The sequence below is a fragment of the Neomonachus schauinslandi genome, chromosome 1, assembly GCF_002201575.2.
Source record: "Neomonachus schauinslandi chromosome 1, ASM220157v2, whole genome shotgun sequence".
Lineage (NCBI taxonomy): Eukaryota > Metazoa > Chordata > Mammalia > Carnivora > Phocidae > Neomonachus > Neomonachus schauinslandi.
This window is the reverse complement of record NC_058403.1, coordinates 74,513,983-74,537,277: the sequence shown is the minus strand read 5'-3', so window position 1 is coordinate 74,537,277 and position 23,295 is coordinate 74,513,983. Positions and strand designations below refer to the sequence as shown.

The following is a 23,295-nucleotide window of genomic DNA, read 5'->3' as shown; positions in this document are numbered from 1 at the left end:
AAGAATAGATACTTCTCTGTCATAGAGAATAATTGTTCTGTTTCACTTTTATGTAAAAAATAAATTTAATAAATTCTGCAGATAATTTTGTAAACTTTTTAGAAGACAGATTTTAGTTTAGATGTCATCTTTGAAGCAGATTTCCTTTTCTTCTGGAAAGCTCGAGAGGAAACGATTTGAAGTTTTTGAGAACCCTTACGGCATCAATGATACATTTAGCACGTATCTCCTCTTCCTCTGTTCCTTTATTCGATTAACAATAACAAACTTAAAAAAAGTGAAACAAAACCCCTAAAAATTAAGGAAATGTATAGTTCATTATTTCCTCTGTATCCCATCAAATTGGGGTAGCTCTTTCAAATGCAGTTCAGCTAGTGGGTAATTTCAACAGGGAATGTATCTTAGCTAACTTAGCAGTTTTCTGTGGAATTAGGATGTCTTTTTATTACAGAATGTACTTAGAAAATGTTAAAATAAATATGCCTTGCAAAGTGCATAGTGATATCCTTCCTTTGTTTTCATAGTATGCTCGTGCCTCAATGAGACCTAACAAAAGCACCACTCTATGTGCTATTTTGTGTTACATTTAGGGACTTGTATAGTTAGCACACACTGTATTTTTATACAAAGAGTACAGTATCATTTTTTGAAATGAATGTAGGGGTGGAAGTGACTCCTTTTCCCGTATTCTGTTATGGCATCCCTTTTTAATTTTTTCCTCTGCCGAAGTTAAGGAAGTTTGGGAGCAGAGTTATCTAAAGATAACAGAGTCATTTACTCAAAATTCTCTATTCCGTCCTTTTCCACATTGAACTGCATGGCGGGAGAGAGTAGGGAAATACTAAAATCTGGGTCATTTCTCCAAACTAAGTGGAAATTAGCAACATTCTTTTTTTTGGTGATCCACAATCCATTGTTTTCATTTATTTATTTTTTTATTCTTACGTTAATCCCCAGCAACATTCTGATAGAGATTTATTGTCATTTCCAATAAGAATATTTGAAAGCCTCTTCCTGGAAAGCTTAGTTATCACCAGGCTTAGTTGTTCTCTGTTTTTAAGACTCCCTCAACCCCTATTTTCTCCCTAAAGTAGTTCCAAATTGGTGTTATAAATAGAATTTAACATTTAATGGCTGTGGGTTTTGTTATTGGCAAATATTAAAGTATTGTATTAACGCCCTGGTCATAATCAAGCTCTTCTTTCAGATACATTTCATATAATTTTATTTTAGTCTTTTACGTTTTTGACTGGGTACCCAGAATCCTTCATGTATCCACAGACCATTCCAATAAATGCCTGTCCCCTCTTTTCAGTTTGTTAAGTGGAGAAAGTAGTCTTCTCCATTTTAAAATACATTAAACTTGGGCCCCGTCTTTCCTGTATAGTGAGTTCATACTCTCATTAAGTTAACCTGCATTTCTATTTTTCACATCCCTGCACTTCCACTCAGACCAGCCACAGTCAAGGAGGGCAAGGGAATTGGGTTCTGGAGTCTCAAGGTCATGTAGACTCCAAAGTGATGGAAACCATGTGAAGCAAAGGAACAAGAAACCCAAACATCCAATGGAGAACTTGGAAGAACTAGAAGATCATTGTTCATCAGGGAGATTTCTCTCATCCTATAGCTTGGGCAAAGTGAGGGCCAACTCCCAAATTGACACTGAGCAGCGTGAAAGGAAACGGTCTGATCATGAGAGACTTCGGAGACCTCCGCTTCCCAAGATCAGTGGTGAGGTGTTTCTGAGCACTGGATTTGATGATGGGGAGGCTAACAGTATCCATCGAACTTGGAATTGGGAAAAACAGTCCAGACACCAAGACCAACTTTCACCCAAGTCTTCACAGAAAGCAGGGCTTCATTGCAAGGAAGCTGTATATGGGAGGGACCATGGGCAAGGTGAGCACAGAGAAAGGAGACACAGGCCCAGGACTCCTCCCTTCTCAGAGAGTGAGGAACAGCTCCAGCTCCATGACACAGGTAATGAAGGACAGTCACCTTGAAAGTCCTGGTATCATGTATATGCATACAAGCAAATGTATTTAATAAGGATCTTAAGCAACCTATTCTTTCTCTCTAGTTTGTACTCATGGCTTTAAAATAAATCCTGGAGCTAAATATTATAAAAGGTATCTACTTAATAAGTTTATACTAAGAGGAAAAATATTTGTACCTTTTTCCTGCTGCCTTCTAAGAAAATACACCAATGCCTTACAAGGTCTTTTAGCCCCAGATTGCAGTGGAGGTGCCCACCCCAGATACAGTTCTTCATGTGCCAAGACCGTATACCAGAGAATCAGATACCAAATCAAAGCTCCTGAATTTCGGGTTGCAAGTCAGATGTGTTGACACTGCCTTCATAATATTTACCTGACTAGAAAACCAACAAGGCTGGAAATACTAGCTTCTCTTGGTCTCATCTTTCCCATTTGTAAAGTGAGAGATTGAATAGGCAGTCTCTTATAACAGCATATTTCTAACTGTGGGCCTTAGGCTATTTTTGTCAGAATCAGGTGGGCTCTTTCCTAAAAAGGGAGTGTTCTGGATCTCATATGATCGTTTCTGGAGTTGCTCCTGGTGATTTGGACTTGTTTTAGACTCGTACTTAAAGTTGGAAGACCATTGCCTTAAGTTCCTTTCTAAGCTGTAACCATCTTCGACTCTAAGGCTGCAGTTGGTGTTCTGAAATGTCAGCATCGGGTATGTTCTTGGCATTTGTTTGGAAGGAGGTGAATGTTAGACTTGAGCCTCAAATTTCTGGCATCTTTGAGGTTTAACTCTGACATCCTTCATTGACACAGTAATGGTTCTCTCTGTTCTTACCTGGAAACTGCTGCGGTGATGTTTTCCTTGTGGCTCTACCACTCACTGTAAGTCGTAATTAGACCATACTCCTCTCCCTGGTTCTATTTTACTCTTCCTGAAGTTTTACAGAGACACAAGGGTTACTGGGGAGTACCATGGAGGCATCTGTTCTTATTTTCTTCCTTATCACTGCTCAGCCAACCTCTACTTCTGGGTCTGGAACTGGCTTCTGTGTTGCAGATTCAGGTTGATTCAGTTGGTTTCTTCTATCATGTTATCTCTGCCTTTGATGTTAGTCATGTAAGTTATTAAAAGACTTGGTCATAAAGAAAATGAAACGAGTTCAGCAACCATATTGAGTATCTGCTGAAAATATTCCTGCCTCGGGCTTTATGTTCGGGGATGAATGCTTGGATCTGAGCCTCAGAGGCATAAGTCAAACCAGAAAGTAGAATGAATGTAAACAAACAATTGCAAATTAGATATACTTTGAACAAAGAGCTATGTGGGAGTAGAGGAGGCAGTGATATAATCTATCTATAGTAAGTTATACTATCTATACCCAAATACAGAAAGACATGTTGGAGTCCTAACATGGGGGAGGATTGCTCCTACCTCTACATTCCTGATTCTGTGATTCTGACTTTTTAAGTGTGCTCTGAGGGCCGGTTAATCTTTATGGCTTTTAGTTATACTTGAGGCTTTCTTAAACAGGCTTAGGAAGGGTAAAACTAATATGAAATGAAACACTGATTCACAACCCTCCTACTGGAATTGTGGGTAAACTCCCTCTTCCCTGCACCCCCCACAAGTAGTTTAGAAAACACTGTGGCTAGGCAGGTACCAAAATGTAGCTGCTAATCTGTCATTCTGTATTCAACTTTACAAATATTACCTTCCTAGAGACCTGAGGCATTTGATTTTGTGACCCCCTAGAATAGAAGATTACTGGCAATCTTAAAATGCAATTATTAAATACTGGTGTTTATTCTTGTTTTTGTAAAAGCACAGTTTAACTTAAAGTTGTTAGCATAGGCCAAGGTTTTATTTAAGTTAGTAATGAACAAACTAGCAGGATGACAAAGAGCTAGTTCTCACAATTTGCATAGTCAGTTAAAAAAGGAATGCAAAATACAATTGCTAAATTAAATATAAGATTAGTTAACTTTCTAAAGGTCAGTAAAACCCTATCTCCTTGAGGGTAACTTTTCTAATGAGCTATTAAATCATAACAGCTTATTACTTCCTGCAGGTTAACTTCTAGCCTCTCAGGGCCATAAAACATTTGTACCCTTCTGCTGTGACATTCCCCAAGCTTCAGACTGGCTTCTTGAAAAAATATTCTTGCATGATATCCAAGAATCTATCAGTCCTCATTTTACCTTATCCCAAGTTTGGGATAGATGTGTCTTCAATATTAGTACTTGCTTATTGTGTGAGAATTTAAAGGTAAGCTTTATTTGTGTTTGTTGGGGGAGGTTCTTGTGTCCTTAAACTGGAGAATGATGAACAAAAGAAGACAAGCAAGGATTAGATTAAGAATTGAATGTGCAGAGGGGCGCCTGGGTGGCTCAGTCGGTTAAGTGTCCAACTCTTGATTTCGGCTCCAGTCATGATCTTAGGATCATGAGATCGAGTCCCCTGCCGGGCTCTGTGCTGAGTGTGGAGCCTGCTTAGGATTCTCTCTCCCCCCTTCTCTCTGTCTCTAAAAGAAAAAATAAAAGAATTGAATATGCAGCTGTTAAGTATGGCTGCCCTGATCTTTTTTTTTTTAAAGATTTTATTTATTTATTTGAAAGAGAGAGCAAGAGAGCAGGGTGGGGGACAGAGGGAGAAGCCGACTCCCCACTGAGCAGGGAGCCCGACTTGGGGCTCGATCCCTGGGATCATGACCTGAGCTGAAGGCAGCCGCTTAAACCAACTGAGCCACCCAGGTGGCCCTCACCTGATCTTCTGAAAGCTAGTTTTTGGATTGTTTAGGCTATTGAGATAAGAGCAGCCATTCTATTAATTTCCTTCAATTAACTGTACTTTAAAAATTTTTTAAGCATCTCTGTTTTCTATAATGTACAGCCTTCCAATGTAGTATCTGAAGTTCTTCTTACATACTTAAACGAGCTCTTCTTACCTCTGGTACAGAGCATACTGCATTTAGTGAGCAGTCCTGCCAGAAATCTAATATTGAGATTTTCTGCTTGTGAGACATGTAAATTCCAGTGATGTATCAATAGTTCAAATAAACTGTTTCCCCACTAGATATTTGGGACTTAGAGAGTATTACCTCAAATACTTACTCATTAACTATGCATTCATTCATTCATGCATTCATTCATTTATATTGAGGTATAGTTAACATACTATATTAATTTCAGGTATACAGCGTAATGATTCAATATTTGTGTATGTTGCAAAATGTGTCACAGTAAATCTAGTTAACATCATATACAGGTACAAATTTTTTTCTTGTGATGAGAACTTTTAAGATGTACTCTCCTAACAACTTTCAAATATGCAGTACATTATTATTAACTGTAGTTACCATGCTTATTTATTTATAACTGGAAGTTTGTACCTTTTGACCCCCGTCACCCATTTTGCCCACTCCCTACCCTCTGCCTCTGGCAACTGTCAGTCTCTTCTATGTATCTATGAGTGCTTTTCTTTTTTTATTTTCTTTTTGTATGATTCTCTATGTAAGTGAGGTAGTAAGGTATTTGTTTCTCTCTAGCTGACTTAGTTCACTTAGCATAATGCCATCAGGGTCCTTCCATGTCGTTGCAAATGACAAGATGTCCTTTTTTATAACTGAATAATATTCCATTGTGTGTATAACATCTTCTTTATCCATTCATATGTTGATGGACCCTTAGGTTGTTCCCAGGTCTTAGCTTTTGTAAATAATGCTGCAGTGAGCATGGGGGTACGTATATCTTTTTGAGTTAGTGTTTTTGTTCCTTTCAGAAAAATACCCAAAAGTGGAATTGCCGGATCACATGGTAGTCCTATTTTTAATTTTCTGAGGAACCTCCGTACTGTTTTCCACAGTGGCTGTTTCAATTTACATTCCCACCAACAGTGCATAAGGGTTCCCTTTTCTCCACATCCTCCCCAACACTCATTATTTCTTGTCTTTTTGATAATAGTCATTCTAACAGGTGCAAAGCGATACTTCATTGTGGTTTTGATTTGCATTTCCCTGATGATTAGTGATGTGGAGCACCTTTTCGTGTACCTGTTGGCCATCTGTGTGTCTTCTTTGGAAAAATATTTATTCAGAACATCTGCCCATTTTTAAATCAGATTGTTTTTTGCTATTGAGTTGTATGAGTTCTTTATATATTTTGGATATTAACCTCTTATCAAATTTGTAAATATTTTCTCCCATTCCATAGGTTGTATTTTCCTTTTGTTAATGGTTTTCTTTGCTGGGTAGAAGTGTTTAAGTTTGATGTATTCCCAGTTGTTTAGTTTTCCTCTTGTTGCCTTTACTTTGGTGTCAAATCCAAAAAAATCATTTCTGAGAGCTTATGTTTTCTTTTCAGTTTTATGGTTTCAGGTCTGTAATCCACTTGAGTTAATTTTTTTATGTAGTATAAGTCTAGTTTCATTCTTTTGCATGTAGCTGTCCAGTTTTCCCAGCACCATTTACTGAAGAGACTGTCTTTTCTCCATTGTATATTCTTGGCTTCTTTGTCATAGGTTAATTGAACATATACCCATGGATTTATTTCTGGGCTCTCTATTCTGTTCCATTGACCTATGTATAATTTTCTTTTAAACTGCCTGGAAGTGACAGTCATATCACCCTGTCAAACCAATTAAGTCTGAATGTCTTCTAAGTGTCTTTGAAAGACACTAAAACAAAATATTTTCTCAGTGAATTCTGTGATGTAGAGTAAGAGTGGAGAAGGTTTAGTGTGTTGAAATCTGAGCACATCCCACTCTGTTGTTTCTTTCACTGGTGGCAAAATGGAAGGAGTAAGGCCTAAGTGTGATCTTTCCTGTGAGACTCAGTGAAGCTTTGAGCTGCTTAAAGAAGTATCAGTTTCCTATAGATGGGAGAATAGTATCACAGCCTCTTTTCCACTGACTTTGTCCAATTTCCAGTTCCCTATCTAATTCCATTTATTTTCCCTGAAATACTGTTTTCTAGTTATGACCGAACTAATGGTAACTCAGGGAGGTTTATATTTCATTTAAATATGGTCCACTCTTGGGAATATCTCTCTTTTTCCTGACTGTCCCAAACCACTCAGAAATCTGGATTAGAGCCAGCCCAGCCCAGCAATATAAGAGTCAGTAGCTCTAGAGATGATGGGAAGTTGAAGTGGATTCTGTATTCTGAATAAACAGGTGCTAATAGGCCTGAAGCTAAGAAAGCCAGGTTTAATAGTCTGTATCTGTGGGGAAGACAGATGAGTCCATGGCTTTTGGATTTACCACAAAGCTTGGTATAAAGCTCTATAAAGAGAGACTTCACCAGATAATTTAAATTTCTTCATGTGCCCAGAATTTAGTTGTATTTTTTTTCTTCCCTTTTGTCAGTGTAGTGAGGCATTTTGATAAAAATTGTTTTAATGTATGGTTATTCTGATGGCTATAATACAGTAAACTAGTAGTTTCAATGCCAATTTCAAGCAAGCATCAACTATTAGGATTTAAAACAATCATCCTGAGTACCAACGGCCGGATTTAAAACAATCAACCAAAGTACCGACAGCCAGATTCTCATCCAGGCTACTTAAATTAGAATCCTTGAGGTTTGAGTCAAGGATTTTTATGTTTATTTAAAGCACCCCAAGTGAGTTTAATATATAGCTAGGGTTGACAACCACTGATACAAAGAAGTAGGCAATTAGGAGTAAATTTTCTTTCTCCCTTCAGTAGTTCATTTACTGGAAGTCACTATTCCAGATGGTTAATCTTGTTCATGGCATTAGAGATTTGTATTACTTCTGAATACAATACATTCACATTGTTGAATAATTGTAATTTATACAGGATACCAAGAGGGATATATCTGCAATTTTGAAATAAACATTAGCAGTTACCACTTGATTAAAAGTTATAAAAGGAATACATGTTGCTTATAACATTTCAAAGTAAAATGCCAAAATTTCCCATCAGTTCCCCATGTACCTTTTCCCTCAGAGGAATAGAAATCTAAGGTCATTCATTATGTTCTCTGGTATTTCCCTTACATTATATCTTGCCTAAAATTTAGCTTTGAACTAATCAAAGCTGTAGGAAAGATCTAAAAGCAGGTGGGTTTGTTGACCATCAGAGCAGAAGCTATGTTGGAGTCACTGGTCAGCTCAAAGGTACTGTCACATAACTCCCAGGTGATACTGTTTCTGTTTCCTCTGAAGTAAAGTATGCAAGGCTGAGTTAAATAGAAGGAAGACCCTCATTTCATCCAGTCTTGACAGTTTAGCCTCTTTAAAGCTCCCAACTCTGTACCTTTCTTTACTCTATTTTTTATTTCAATGACTTCACGTTTCTTTTCACTTGCTGTTTTGCAGAAGCCTCACTTAGAGTTCATTGCGTGATTTTCTGCTGTTGAAGAAACTATGTGAAAGGGGAGTTTTTTGCCTGGCAGTTTTGTGTGGGTAACTTTGTTTCAATGTGTGGATAATCTGCCTTGCCACTTCTATGCCTAGGGGAAAAATTATTTCAGGCGCACCCTACACTGAATTCTGTGGTGGTCACAGTATTGCCAGTGGTAGATACTAAAGAAGAACTTAACCTTAAGTTTTGCACCTTTTCAGAAAACAAGTGCAGTTGCCTCATTACATTGAGTTTTTCTAGGAATGAAGCCAAGAGGGATGAAAGAAGCTGTCTCTACTCCATCACAAGTGGCCCACAGAGATCAAGAATGGTATGATGCTGAAATTGCCAGAAAACTGCAAGAGGAGGAAATTTTGGTGAGCAAATTTTCATGCAAAAGTTTAGGTGATAATCACTAGGTTTTCTTGAATTGAATCATTCTTGAGATTATGTAATAGGCATAATGAACCTTTATGAGTTGAGAAGCTGGTATCTTTTTTTATGGGTGGAAAAATCCACACAATGGGAATAGACTGTCCAGTTTCACTTACTGAGTAAGCATTAGCAACAGAATTCCATATCCCTCTCTCTCTGTTATTGAGTTCAGATAATCCTTTAGTAATCTGCTTTGGAATTTGATAAAAATAGCCCCTGCTCTGGCTGGTGAAAGTATACCAACTAAACTTGAGGGATGTTAACTACACCTGGTTTGAAATACCGGTTTATTTTTTGGAAGGTTTTTTTTTAAGATTTTATTTATTTATTTGACAGAGACACAGTGTGAGAGAGAGAGAGAGAGAGAACACAAGCAGGGGGAGTGGGAGAGGGAGAAGCAGGCTTCCCGCCGAGCAGGGAGCCCGATGCGGGGCTCGATCCCAGGACCCTGGGAACATGACCTGAGCCGAAGGCAGATGCTTAATGACTGAGCCACCCAGGCCGCCCCTTTATGGAAGACTTTTTAAAATGGACAGCACAGATTCTAATTAAATTACTCTTTTGTGTATTTTCTATACACTAGGCTACCCAGGTGGACGTGAGAGCAGCTCAAGTAGCGCAGGATGAGGTGAGTTCATATTAGTTAATAAGTCTGTTTAGCCAGTACTCTTTAGAAATATCCCAGTAGTTTTTGCCCACAACTCTGCAGTCAATGGTATTGACTGGATTTTGTTTAGGAAATCGCTAGACTTCTCATGGCTGAAGAAAAGAAAGCTTACAAGAAGGCCAAGGAGCGGGAGAAATCGTCTTTGGACAAAAGGAAGCATGACCCTGACTGGAAGGTAAGTTCTGTTCATTGTTTTTCTGATTTTTATAATGGGGACTTTGCTTTTAGGATAAGTTCTGCGACTGTATTTAGGGTATACAAATTCTCTATTGCGTATATGAATCTAATTTGTAAAAGTGACTTCATTACAAAAAATCGTAATTCTTCAAAGTAACTGTGAAAAGATAACTGCTAAGATTGAAAACTCATTCCATTGATTTTAAGATCAGTTGAGGTGCGGGTGCCTCTGGTCATGAGCAATCTTAGTTTTACTAATATTTACCTTACAGGAGAATATAGTATTTTCACATGCTTTCCTGTTTCTCCAGTGGCCTTTTCTTTCTCTTTCTCCTTTCTCTGTGTGCTTATATTGTGCATCCATGGTCACATACCCATTATTTCTCTTTCCTCTGACAACTTGATCCATGGCAGACTGGTAGATACCACCAGCAACCATTGCTTATGTCAGAGAGTAGGAACTGTCTAGCAAGAGCCTGGACTGTCGTCTTCCCCTCATTAATCAGAAACACTAGACAAAATAGTGACTGCAGTTTATTCTGCTGTAAAGTAATGTAATTATTGTACGTGGTGGTTGCACGTCCAGTTTCACAGACTTTACTCTTTAGTTACTGTGTGCAGTGCACCACTCTGGACTTAACAGGGACGGTCAAAGATATATTTTCCTCATAATACTGTATAATGTAGGAGGACAACCAGGACAGTGTAGACAGCTAACAAATACAAGGTCAAGCTGGCTGAAGAAAGCAGAGTAGAAGAAGAGCAGAGCTGCAGGGAGGAAGAATTCCTAAGGTAAAGGGTTTTCAGAGAGGGAGTTTGTACTAGGCCTGGGAGGATGCAGCTAGGCTGTGTATTCATGACATGGTGATGTTTAGCACTGTTCTCTCTTTCTCTGTCCTTCGAACAAATTCCTCCCTTGGGTCTCTGGTTCTGTCTCAGTTTCAACACTGATTAGGAGGAAAAAGAGGACTTCGAAACCATGATAATAGCATTGCTCTACTGTTTCCTGCTGCTCAGTTATTCAGTTGTCAGTCTGAAAACAAATGAAAGCATTATTAATTATGTATAGGTCTCTCTTTCTTTTACCCTCTTAGTAATTCAGGATTTTTCTTAACAGATGTATTTCATTTTAGTAGAAGGGCTCCCGTATGCTTCTGCTATATAAGTTAAGCTACAGATAATTGCCTGGGAGTTACTCAATTCTTTGTTAGCTCAACCATGAAGAAGTTAAGTATTTTTAAGAATTGCAAATCAGGCAAATAAAAGGGGAAAGCCACATTTCTAGCAAGTATCAAGACTTCTTTAATTTCTACATTCTGTAATTCGTGCTGGTATAGTTCTTCTCTTAGAAAGGTTGGATTGAATGTTCCTTAGTTTCCTGGCTTGAAAATCGCCATCCCCAAGTCAGATGTTCAGAAATAAGTTTAAGAGCACAGACCTACATTCCGTAGACTCGGGAAGTTCTTGTCAGCTGCTGTGCAGCTATTATGTTAATAATGGGTAGCTGGCACACTGCTGTTGGGGAGCATGTTCATGTGTAGTTAGCCCACTCATCTGGCTGCCCTGACCGCTTCCAGTGTACGTATGTGACTATAATTTTTTTTTTAATCTCTGAGTGGCCATGTGTAAAAATATCTTAGGTTGTTTAACTGAGTGTAAGTTGAAATTACTAGAGTTTGACATGATTTAGATATTTTCTAAACCTAACAATCTTTCTGTTTATTTGCCGTTTTCTATATGTGTGTTTTTCTTTCTCTTTTTTTTTTTTTTTTTTCTGTCCTTAGCCAAAAACAACTAAATCGGCACACTCAAAGTCAAAAGAGAGTGATGACCCTCACCGTTCTAAGAATGACAGGCCAGCACGGTAAGATGCCACCTGAAAAGGGGAGTGAGGAACTTGACTTTGGGGTGAGTAAGGAGATGTCGATTGTCTGAGAAGAGTGTTCTTTAGAGAGGAGATCCAGATGTTGGCAGTTGTAAAGTGATATCAAGTCTTGCAGGATTATTCTCAAACTTTGTTTCCATTCTTAAACTGGACCGAACAAGTCAAATCAGGAAGATTGTAATTTTATAGAAACTAGGGCGTATAAAGAATGATGTGTTTTTTGTTAGGACCAATTCTTGTCTTTGGATTCACTGTCCTCAGCTAAGGAGTGATGAGCTTAACCATTTTCCCAGTAAAATCTCAGGTTTTAAAGTTCAAAGTTTTACCTATGCAGGGCTAGAGTTTCATGGTCACGCTGGTGTGTGCATGACATTTACACATGCTTAAATTAGTTTCTGCATGAGTCTCAAAGTCTTGGCAAACACTTATTTGAGGACATGGTAGACTATTCTAAATCCCACTAGATCAAATAGCTGTGGTTATGGTGTATGTACTTTCAGACTTTTCTCAAACAGTCTGGGATCATAGTTCATGGAGCAGTTGCTGTCTTTTTACCTCATACCTGAAGTTGGCAATATTTAAGTCTCTGGGGAAGCAATCCTTTTTTTTTTTCTTTCTTTTGTTCTTTATTGCTTTCTGTTGCTTTTCAAAACAAAACTTGATTGGAATAGAAAGAATATTATATACAAAAAGACAAAAGTAACACTAAATTTAACATTTGAAAACTCTTTTAAAACTTTGAATATTGGTCCTGATTATTAATTTATGTATTAACTTTTATCACATTGGAAAATACACACTGTTGCCACTCATTGCCCACACTTAAGCTGCTAGACATGTTGACTTAAAGTGAATATATGTAGTGTCCTTAAAAGGCCAAATTCTTTTGGGATGCCTGGGTGGCTCAGTCAGTTAAACATCTGACTGTTGATCTCAGCTCAGGTCTTGATCTCAGGGTCATGAGTTCAAGCCCCACATTGGCTCCTCCACGCCCACCTACTTAAAAAAAAAAAAAAAAAAAAAAAAACAACTGTATTCTATTTTTAAACCCGTGGGCTTTTAGAAGATAATATCCTTCAGAAAACTACATCAGGTTTGTAAGGCTCTTAGGGCAACAGTAGTATATTCTGTCAGTTGTTTAAAGTTGGTTCTTGTATCTTTTAGTTAAGCACATGCCAAAGGTTTTTTTTAAGGCCGACTTTATTTTCATCCCTGCAATATCCAAGTAAAGTAAGAAGTAATTAATCTCTTCTCAGTATAGGCATGGTTTATTATGTTTTCTTTAGTCAACTGAATTAAAATAATCTTTTGGGTTTTTCCGAGTCTTCCAAATTTTGGGGCTCTTTAGAACACTAATAATTTTGACATCAGATATGATAGACCAATCTGGGATGTCTATCTAAAAAGATGTATTAAAGTTGAAAACAAGTTTCTGAAATGTAATAGTTAACTTTAAAAATATTTGGCATATTGAAGAGTAAATAATCAAATGAGCCTATATTAAAAATAGCTATTATAAATGAGTGAAAGTGACCTATGACTGGTAGAACTGAAGTCTTTTTTGACTTGAAGGGAACACTTGTCTTTATCAGTTACAGAAAGAAAAATCAAAAATACCATATCATTTGTTATGCTCACATTAATTATATATTATATATGTATAACAAAAGGATGAAAATATAAAAAAAATAAGCCAAATACCGTTTGCAAGTATAAGATACATATGTGTGTGTGTGTGTATGTGTGTAGTCTTGAATGCAGATACTGCTGCTGATAAAAATACACACCTGTGTAGCACAGCAGAGTGTAGTAAAGAGCACACTGATTTTGAAGTGCAGTTGAGTTTGAGCCCCACCCCTGCCACCTAACAACTGTCTGAGCTTGGACAGATCACTTACCTCATCTAACCTAATATACCTCTAAAATATGTGTGTGATAGCTGCCCTGCAGACTTGTACTGAAAGTTAATTGAGATCATCTGAGTAGAACCCATAGCACAGTCCTCAGTATATACACAAGTTTACATCCTGTGCTGACCTGTGTCAGACTCCAAATACCCAGCAAGAGACCTGGTGCTTAGGGACTGAGTGGGAAATTTAAAATCACTTGTCTTTATTCTTATATGACAGAGCCCTTTGTACCAAACTCATCATAACTTTCTGAACTGCAGTATACTGACGCCTTCCACATTGCATATATGGTTACAAAAAACATCCTACAACGTGGTTATATATTTGATGTATTTTGTTACCTCATCTGGTTCCATGCTTTAATGCAACATTTAAGTATACCTCTGAGGAACAACAACCAAAAAAAGGATTTTGTTCTTATCTTCATCAGTGCCAAATGTTTGCAAGAAAATCTCTGTAACATGATTTTAAAATAATTAAAATTTTGGAGTAGCAAAAATTCCCCAGTGTTTTTACATTTTGTCTTCTTTTGACATGAAAAGTTGCCAATGTAGGACTGTCCTTTCCTTCTCTAAGCTCTGCTTTGCCACCTAGTGGATTGAGCGACTTTGCTCTAGATTTTATATGCTGACCCATGTCTTCTCCCTCCCCTTTCCTTTTTTCCTGTCCTCCTGCTACCCTCACCCTCTCTCCATTTTTCTTTCTTCCTTTCTTAACTTTCTTTATTACTTCCCTTCTATCCTTTCCTTTTTTCTTCATAAAACCTACCAAAACAAAGTTGATTTCTCATTAATGGCAGTGGTCACACATCTCATTTGTGTTTGCTTCTCTAGTCCTTAGCACAGTGCCTCACACATATTAGGTGCTCAGAAAATATTTGTTTTTATTGAATTATGTGCATCAAAGCAAAGGAACAGTAAAATAAAATAATTTATTCAAGGTCACACAGTAGGCAAGGAACTAAGATGAGAATTCTCCTACACTGTAGCTTTGCATTTCTACCAAAATGTTTTACCATGTATTCCAATGAGAGGTGGAGTTGTGGTCACCACTTATTAGAATATCTCTTTAAATTCTGACTTCCCTTCAGGCCACCACCACCTACCATGACAGAGGCTGAAGATTTGGATTACACTCATTTTACAAACCATAATTCCACACGTCATTTCTCAAAATCAGAATCCTCCCATAAAGGTAAGAAAAATATATATGATCAAGCTTAGGATTTTTTTTTAATAATCCTCATGCTATGCTGGAAATATCAGATGATGTCTTATAGATTGCTAGAGTGGCAAAATAAGTTGTCCTTCCTTTTGGAAGATTATTACAGTATTCTTCATTTGTTAAAAAAAAAAAGATAAAACAGGAAACAAAACACCTTAACCTGAATGCAAGATTGTATATGTATGTGCATTTTCCTCCAGGGAGAATTTGTAGCTTTCATCAGATTGTTAAAAGGGTGACTAAACAAAGGAGCAAAGGGAAAAGAAAAAAAGAGAGTCAAACCAAGAAAACAGACTCTTAACTATAGAGAACAAAGTCATGGTTATCAGAAAGGAGGGGCAAGGGGGGGATGGATGAAATAGGTGATTGGGATTGAGGAGGGCACTTGTGATGAGCTCCAGGTGCTATGTAGAGAAGTGTTGAATCACTACACTGTACACCTGAAACTAATATTACACTGTATGTTAACTAACTGGAATTTAGATAAAAAGTTAAAAAAAGAAAAATTAAAAAATAAAAAATAAAGTACATACATACGTGTACAATTCACACAAAACTTTTATCACACAAAAGAAAATCAGGGCAAAGGAGATGAGGAAAGAATATGAGGTCTAAGTTGGACCAGATCTTTATTGTATTGTATTGTATTTTATTTTGTTTTATATGTACCAAATCTTTAAAATGAAAGGAATAGATAGGTGAGGTTCAGTGGGGTGGAGTCCAGAGCCGACTACTAAGAAGACGTCTTTGGTGCAAAATGGTGGTTTATTAAAGCATGGGGTCAGGACCCGTGGGCAGAAAGAGCTGCTGCACAGGGGTTGTGAGGGGGTGACTGATTATATACTATGGTGTTGGGGGAGGTAAGGAAAAGGGAGGTTTCAGGAGAATTTTCATCTGCTAAGGTTTCAAGAGAATTTTCATCTGCTAAGGAGGACCTACAAGATACCAAGATACCGGAGGCCTTGCCATTTGTCAAGTTAATGTTGTTTTTCCCCTCTAGCAAGGCATCTAGAGGCATTAACATTAAGATTAGGAGATTCCTGGAAGAATGTCACACATGTCCCACTCAGGAGTGGGGGGATGGGGGAGGTTGTAGGTTGTCCGCTTATGTTTTGTATTCAGCCAGCCTTCTGTTGCCTCATCAGTTGCATGTCGCTGTTCTTCCAAGCATACACAAATTCACTTATGTGTATTTTTATGATACTCATAAAATGAAATAATGAAAAGGTGGTAATTCTTATATTAATTTTTTCATCTGAAAATGGAAGTGATTTTAATAGTGTCAGTGTTGTCAGGATCATATAAATTAAATACATGAAAGCACATTGCAATAGACTTTACAAATAGTGGGTCCTGTAAATTGATGTCTGTTGTTTGTTACAGCTTTTGAAGATTTCTTAGGTCATGTTTTTATTATCCTTTTCCAAATCTTCCCAAACTTAATTTTTTTTTCCAGTGGTCATTACAGAATATCAATGTACAGTGCTACTCCAGACTGACTAGATCAGAATTTCCAGGGGAGGGAGGTTGCCAAGCATTTATATTTTTTTAGAAAGCTCTCCTCACCCCAACCCTCTCCATTCAGACATTCATCCAGTGTTGATCCGACAAAAGACATTATGTAAAAGATGGAATTAGTTGGACATTACCAAAACAACCCCATACACTACAATTTCCATCAGTTGGTGGACTTTCCATCATGGCTGGCTTAACTGGAAGTATCTCATGATTTTTTTCCCTCAAATTGATGCACTACTTTTTAGGGGAGGCCCTTTGTCTTTGACATACATTTGATATATAATACTGAAATAACACAGCGACTCTGTATGTAAATATTTTACAGTAAAGAACAAAGAAAACATGCATAGAAATAAAGATAAATGATTTTGCCTGAGCAGGGAGAAAGCAGAGCATTTCTGAGGTTTTTCTTTAATGATGTTTCTTCTTTTCTCCTTTCCAAGGTTTCCATCATAAGCAGTAAAACCCTAGGAATCTGCCTTGAGAACGGACTCACTGTAGCAATCATTACTGGATGATACAGAATGTGTTCCACACTCATTTTTTTCCCTCCTGTATTTGTATTCCTGGGATTTATCTTCAAGTGTTCTGCTGGCCGTAAATAATTTTAATTCATTGAAAATGTTTTGGTTATTCCTGATCACTTGGGCAGTACAAGAAAATCTAGCTTCTGAATACTGGCCACCTCTCTGCTGCATATGCTTCCTGGGATATAGTATCTAAAAGCTCTGTAAAATGTCATTTTTGTTAGGTGTGGAGTACTGGTATCTAGAGACTAGGCTTTATTTAGCCGTTAGAATTTTGTGGAGATTATGATCAGAGTAAAACAATGTTTGGATGCAATACAGAATAAAAGAATATAAGAAATAGCTTTTTTTCGTGCATTAGTGTATGGTATATTGAAGGATCTTTTGCTTTTTGTATTCAAGAAAATAAAAAAAATCACAACCATAAAGTATTAAAACAAACAAACAAAACCTGGAACAGCTGGAACATGTTATTTTGACCACCAGGACTAGCAGTTTTGCATATCCTTATAAGCTCTCCTGGGAGAATTGGCCCAGATGTCATTCTCTGACACTTTCTTTGCTTCTGCTGAACAGCAAATCTTTTGGAGGCCTCTGGGCACTGGGCTATTTATTAGTATTTATTGGCAAAAGTTTAATTCTATGAACTATTAACTCAGGTCTGTGCAAAGTCAACTGAAAGTGAAAAAGTGAAAAACTGTACCCCTTCTCTTCTATTACATTTACATATAGAGCCCAGGGAAGTGGAATCGGAAGGATGTTTATATAAGTGATAATGCCAGCATTCTCTCTGGACATAGATAAGTTTTCCTCTTACTTAAAAAACAGTGGTATTTGTTGGCAGCCACTCAAAAAATATTTTATCTGTCTGTCAGTAATCAGATTAATTCAACATGAAGTTGAAGTAGAGAAAATGGTTCTTCACCCGGGTATTGGCTTTACAATATTCGTTAGTGATACATGGCATTGGATTCCTTTGTACAGGACCTTTAAAGCCCTCTTTGAGAAATCTAGTCTCTGTCCAGCCCTTAACCTTGTGGAAATGCTTATTTTCCCATACTTGTTAGTTAACATAAATGGCAGTCACACTACACATATATAAAAATGTCCCTTCGGCTTGACTTTCCATTATTTTTCATTGTATAAATTTGATGTTTTTGACATTCCAGTGTAGTGTTTGTTTAGGAAAGAGATACGCAGATGACTAGAGAAAAAGGTTGTTAATCCATTCTTTTCCCACTGGGAACTGCCTATTGTTTGCCTTATCTTTCGGGATAGTCTTTCAAGTCAGGCAATATTCAGGAAGCTATTTAGAATAGTTTCTCAGAGTGGATTTGGGTCCTTTCATTTTGAGAAAGATCTTTAGTTCATAACATTTTTGGATTGCAGAAACTTGGGTGAAAGGTTGCTAAGAGTCAAGTTTTAGGGAAATGATAATATAGAAAGAAAGAAACCCTAAAAGATGAGTCATTTTCAAGAAATGGGGAAAGAGAAAAACAAACAGGACTTTGAATGACCCTGATGACATGAATGAAGCAGAGTTAAGTAGGCAAGGGCTGATGAGATGGAGGTCCTAGCCTTAGTCACATTCTATAGGGTGCTTTCAGTATCCAAAACTTAGGCCTTGTTGACTTCTATTAATGCTATGTTTTTCTTTGTCTGCCCTGTGATTTTGCTTCATGTTTTAAAAAGTTTTTTTGTGGTAACTTTAAAGAAAACACAATGTATTTTTCTTTTGATAGGCAAATGGGCAACATCATTTGCCATATTTTTATTTCATAAATGTTTATTTTTCTATCTCATGCGGTGATCAGATTTACTTTAAAAATTCTGCATTTGTCTTGCTTCTCATGTACTTTATCCAATCATATTTATTACTGTAAAACGCTATCTGGAGGTATTTTCATTCAAAAAAATGTGAGGCCACTTAACATTTAAGCCTTGGATGTTAGTGTTTCAGCTGTCTTAGTGAGCGGCCAGAGGTGATGTAGTTCCCTGTGACACCCAATTCAACATCTGTATTGAAAATTTGTTACTTTTTTTTTTTAGGTTTTTAAAAAATTAGAATTTTAAAATATTTTTATTTTTTTTTGTAAAGCAAACACTTTTTAAAGAGTATCAGAGTAATTCTTTTCTGCTTCTTAGTTAAATCCTCCAATTCTCATTCAAATATTATAATTATTATCTTTAAGACTATAGAAGTAACTAACAACTATATTAAAAGGAACTGCCAAACATTCTTCACTGTGTTCTCTGCTTTTCACTTGGTTGTATTTCTATAAATGTGGGAACGTTTTGTTCCTCTTTCCACCACTGGACCACACACAATTTAATTTTTAGACCCACAATGTATTATGCTTTAATGTTGTGATGTAAACTAATATGCTGGCCTTGGCAATCTTTCTGTACTTCTTTCTCTGGAGGCCCCATTAACACTAGTATTGCTGAATGAGCACAGTATGTTTTGAGCCTTATCATAAGGCTTCTGGATGTGTACACCCTCTTCCCCCAACCTAACTTTTTGTAATTCATTGCTTGGAAGCAAGGTCCGACAAGGGTCAGATTAAATGTTCTGAGTTGAAAAAAATTTGTAGTGTGAAACCATTGTTAGACATAATTATTTTGCAGGAGACTGGACAGTTGCTACATATGCTTTGAAAGAACATTGAGATTTTTAGAAAGTGACTTTGCATACCTTTGAATTACTTTTTCTCGAGTGACTTTACAACAACCAGCAACAGACTAACGAACTTCAAAAAAGGCTTAGGTTTTTGATCATAGAGAAACATCTAAATTAGAAAAGAAAATATGGATAGATGTTTCCCAGGAGGAAAACCTTTTCACATTTGCAGCGGCCACTTGGATCTCCATCAACATTTTCCAAGGTGACCTTGGGCCTTGTGTTCCACTGAACTCACTCTAGAAAATTGTGAACCGGACCCGTTTTCCCCTTTCCTTCTCTACTATGGTCTGCAGCCGAACTGGATGGTGAATAAAGTCATTGCTGACTCTGTCCACACATTTCCATTGATGTCAGGACTTTTCAGTATAAATATAATTAACTTTTAATGGATAATTATTTTCTTCAATACTGTCAGATATTCTCTAATTTTTGTCTTGTGCCAAATTGTTCTTTGGAAACACCTGCTATATAATATGGTGCATTCAGTTTACCACATCAGTGGTTAACATTTTAGGGCCTTGATTTTTAATGGGTGTTGCCTTTGTATAAAAATCACTTTGGGGAATATCAGGATTAGTCATTTATTCAATGATGGTTTTCTTGAAAGATAACTGGTGACTGGATGTAAGAGCTTCCCTCTAAATAAGGGGAGTGAGACCCCTGTGTAATCAGCTTTCCGAGGGACTGAGAACAGAATAGAACTTGCACTGAAAGGCTTTTTTTCCCTTTTGGGGAAACAGTATTTGTGTGAAAGGAACACCGTTCAGGTAGATTTCACTGCAGGTAGTGTGCTATATTCTCATAATGCAGGCTTTTTAGAAACAATCGTAAAATAACCAAAACCTGTTCTTTCAGCCAAAAGGAAAAAACAGATTTTTAAAGTACTTTGTCCCTTACTTACTGCTCATAGTCAGAGAAGCGACTAGATAAAGTGGTCCCATTTTCTCCTCATATCTGGTGGTGCCTGTGAGTCTTAAAGCCATAACTGCTTATCTTACTGTTGATAGAATCCTGTTTTTCTCCTTTAGCTTATAACAGGGAATGTGGTCAGGGAGGAGCGAACTGGAGACTGTTCTGATAATGCTGCACGGGGCACAGTGTCATCCAGATTCCTGGTCAGAGAATCTCATTTATCTCTGATGATACTTAGGATTATTAAAGGGGAGAGTCAAGGCTGTTGTTGCTCCTGACATTTAATTGTTGTTAGAAATGCTGCAGTTTTCTTCCAGACAGGTCAAAAAGGAAGGGGTAAACTGGGAAAATTTTACTTCTTACAGAGTCACTCTTCTGATGAGGCTTGCACTTTTTGCCAGCAGTGTCTCGAGGAGCAGTATTGCCTTAAATTAGTTTGATTCTGACCGAGTTAGTGTACTGTACTTCCTATATGTGAATGACCGTCAACTCTCCATTGAGATACACAATTCACAGGTGATCCGCAAACATCCTTGCCATCAGAAACTCTGGATTCCCTCCCACTGAGCTATGGGTGACCTATACACTGATAGATACATCATTTCATTGAGTTGCCTCTCAGTCTGTGAACGAGCAGTGGCATGGCCAAAACAGGCTGGCGGAAGGAGAGTGAGAATTCCCTTGCCAGATGCTCCTGGTTATCACTTCCTGAATAGAGAGTTGACTGTCTTTCTGTTCAAAGTGACCATGTAGAAGATACTTCCAAAGGCTGTATTGTGTAGCAAAGTCAATTATTATTGTTTTGTGAGGATTTCACCAACCCTCTTGTGTTTTTAAATGCATACCATTGACAAAAAAAAAAAAAAAAGAAAAGAAAACCAAACGAAACAGAGACATTTACTTGAAATGGGAGCTCCTTAGATGTGAAGAATGTTTCTATTTTATTACTTTTAGAAGAAAATTAACCAGGAAAATTTTTGCTGTGGTAAGGAAAACACCACAGTGTTTTTATAAGGTTGTGTTTGATGCCATAAATTGACAGAATCATCTAAGTAATCATGTTGATTTGTTGGAAATATCTAGTGCTGGAAACCATCTTCTTCCCTTCTGTATCTGTGAATACTGCCTAGGAGCATGTTCCTAATGCATTTTATATGCTATTGTTTATTCTTGGCAAACTAGAGGATGGGTTTCTCCTTTTGAATAACTTGCAATAGCAAAGTGAGCCGGCACTGCCAGCATTTCAGATGAGGACCGAATTAATTAGGCATCTTAGTTAGTGCCCCATTACTCATTGCTGAGGTTCATATAGAAAGAAGAGGAGAATTGAAAGACAGGGTTCTTGAGGGACATGTCCTTCACAAAAGAGCAAGGACTAAGAGCAGTAAAAAGACAGCTAAGAGAATATACCATTACACATTGCATACTTAGGCTATATTTTTGTTGCAGTGAATTTCAGACCATAATTGCTAAAATAGTTTCTAGCTATTAAATTTAGTAAGAGGGTTTTTGATGTCAGAATTTTTTTTATTTCTGATTGAATTAGCCCCTGAAATCACTGTAGGCTGTAACTTTAGCTCTTGCTATAAACTGAAAGCCAAATGCCCTTTTTCAGAAGTAGCTATATTTTTCACCTGCCTCTTAAAGGCAGCCCAATATTTGTTTCATGAAGTATTATAAATAATGAGGAGATACAGTGGGAAGATAGCATATAGGTGTTCCACAATAAGAATTCTCTATAATAGGGTTTTCCTTAAAAAGAATCCATCCCAGAACAACATTATATTTTGAAAAGGTGCTGGATTATAAAGTACAGGAGTATGCACATATAAATCAAGTTGCTCAGGAAATGAGAGGTGGTGCTGTCATTTGTCTTTAAAATTCAGAAAAGTGCTTTCCTGAGAAAAATTGCATAGTGCCCAGGCAGTTTTGGATTCTTTGGTAAGAAGCCCTTTGGCATCTGGAATGTGGATATGTTTAAAAAATGAGTGAGATGTTAACCCAAGTGCTCATCAACTTGTAGCCGAGCCCCAGAAGGAAAGGCAGCTTTGAAATAGCTACTTCATGGAACTGAACAGAACCTTGATGGAATCCAGTTGTCTGTCTGAGGACAGAAAACAAAGAGGCCACCTCAAACCACATGCCTATTTAGAGATTAGATGAAACTGTGAGGGACACTCTCTGGATGCCTTAAAGGTGACTGGTGTTGAGTACTGGTGGGTATGTACACACCTATCTGGACTAGGCTGATGGAAACTGTCTATTTCCGTTCACCTTCACACAGCACAAGTCGTTCCTGTTGATGACCTCATTGAGGAACACGAGAAACATGGTGCTGGTGACTTCCGTGTGTCTTGGGAGGTTGAGGTGGTCATGTCAGTCAGCACTCTCCAGTGCTCATGCCTCCCTTAAATGCCAGTTCTACATCTACATTAGTTCATCTATGCAAGCTTATGTTTTTATGGTTTGTTTTCCACACTCATGTCCCATTTGATTGTTTAAATATCAGGTTTAACATTAATATTATGAATAATTTTTAAACCAAAGTATGTATATGTCTGTGTGCTTGTTTTCCTGGATGGTTTGAGGCAAACACCAGTCTTGTCCTTCTCTCTTAATAAAGTCATCCATTTCTTACAATGGTCTCATGTTTTCTTTACTGCATTCAAGGACTTGGGAAGCTCTGGGAGGAGGAGTATTTTTTCTTTATGAAGTAACCCTAATAGATATTTGTTTAAAAACAGTAGAATTTTCTCTTACTCCAGTTGCATCCATATTCTGTAACCATGTATAGCACTGATGATGATATCTAGTACGTGGAAATTGTCAACAAATACTCTCAAATCTGATGCTGATACCTAGTACATTGAAGTCCTCAACAAATACTCCTAAATCTGAAGTTGCTTAGAGAAGTGGCTTTGTTTTGTGTGTGGTGGTTGGTGACTTAGTTTGATGTATGTGGGTGAAAAACAGGTAAGTGGATACTCACAGAATAATCCGTATCA

General features: G+C 37.4%; 1 protein-coding gene across 2 annotated transcripts in view; it reads left to right on the top strand.

Annotated features, from left to right (window-relative positions):
- Nucleotides 1–21,174, top strand: part of CCDC50 (coiled-coil domain containing 50) — a 69,844-nt gene extending 48,670 nt beyond the window's left edge. The window contains exons 6-12 of one of the 2 annotated variants that reach the window (XM_021692330.1): nt 1,453–1,980; nt 8,614–8,729; nt 9,371–9,415; nt 9,525–9,629; nt 11,416–11,495; nt 14,517–14,620; nt 16,612–21,174. In XM_021692330.1, coding sequence (XP_021548005.1) covers nt 1,453–1,980; nt 8,614–8,729; nt 9,371–9,415; nt 9,525–9,629; nt 11,416–11,495; nt 14,517–14,620; nt 16,612–16,631 — 998 coding nt within the window. In that variant the 3' untranslated portion in view covers nt 16,632–21,174. The remainder of the gene's footprint in view (nt 1–1,452; nt 1,981–8,613; nt 8,730–9,370; nt 9,416–9,524; nt 9,630–11,415; nt 11,496–14,516; nt 14,621–16,611) is intronic. The other variant, XM_021692331.1, reaches the window with a different exon arrangement.
- The last annotated feature ends 2,121 nt before the right edge of the window (nt 21,175–23,295 follow it).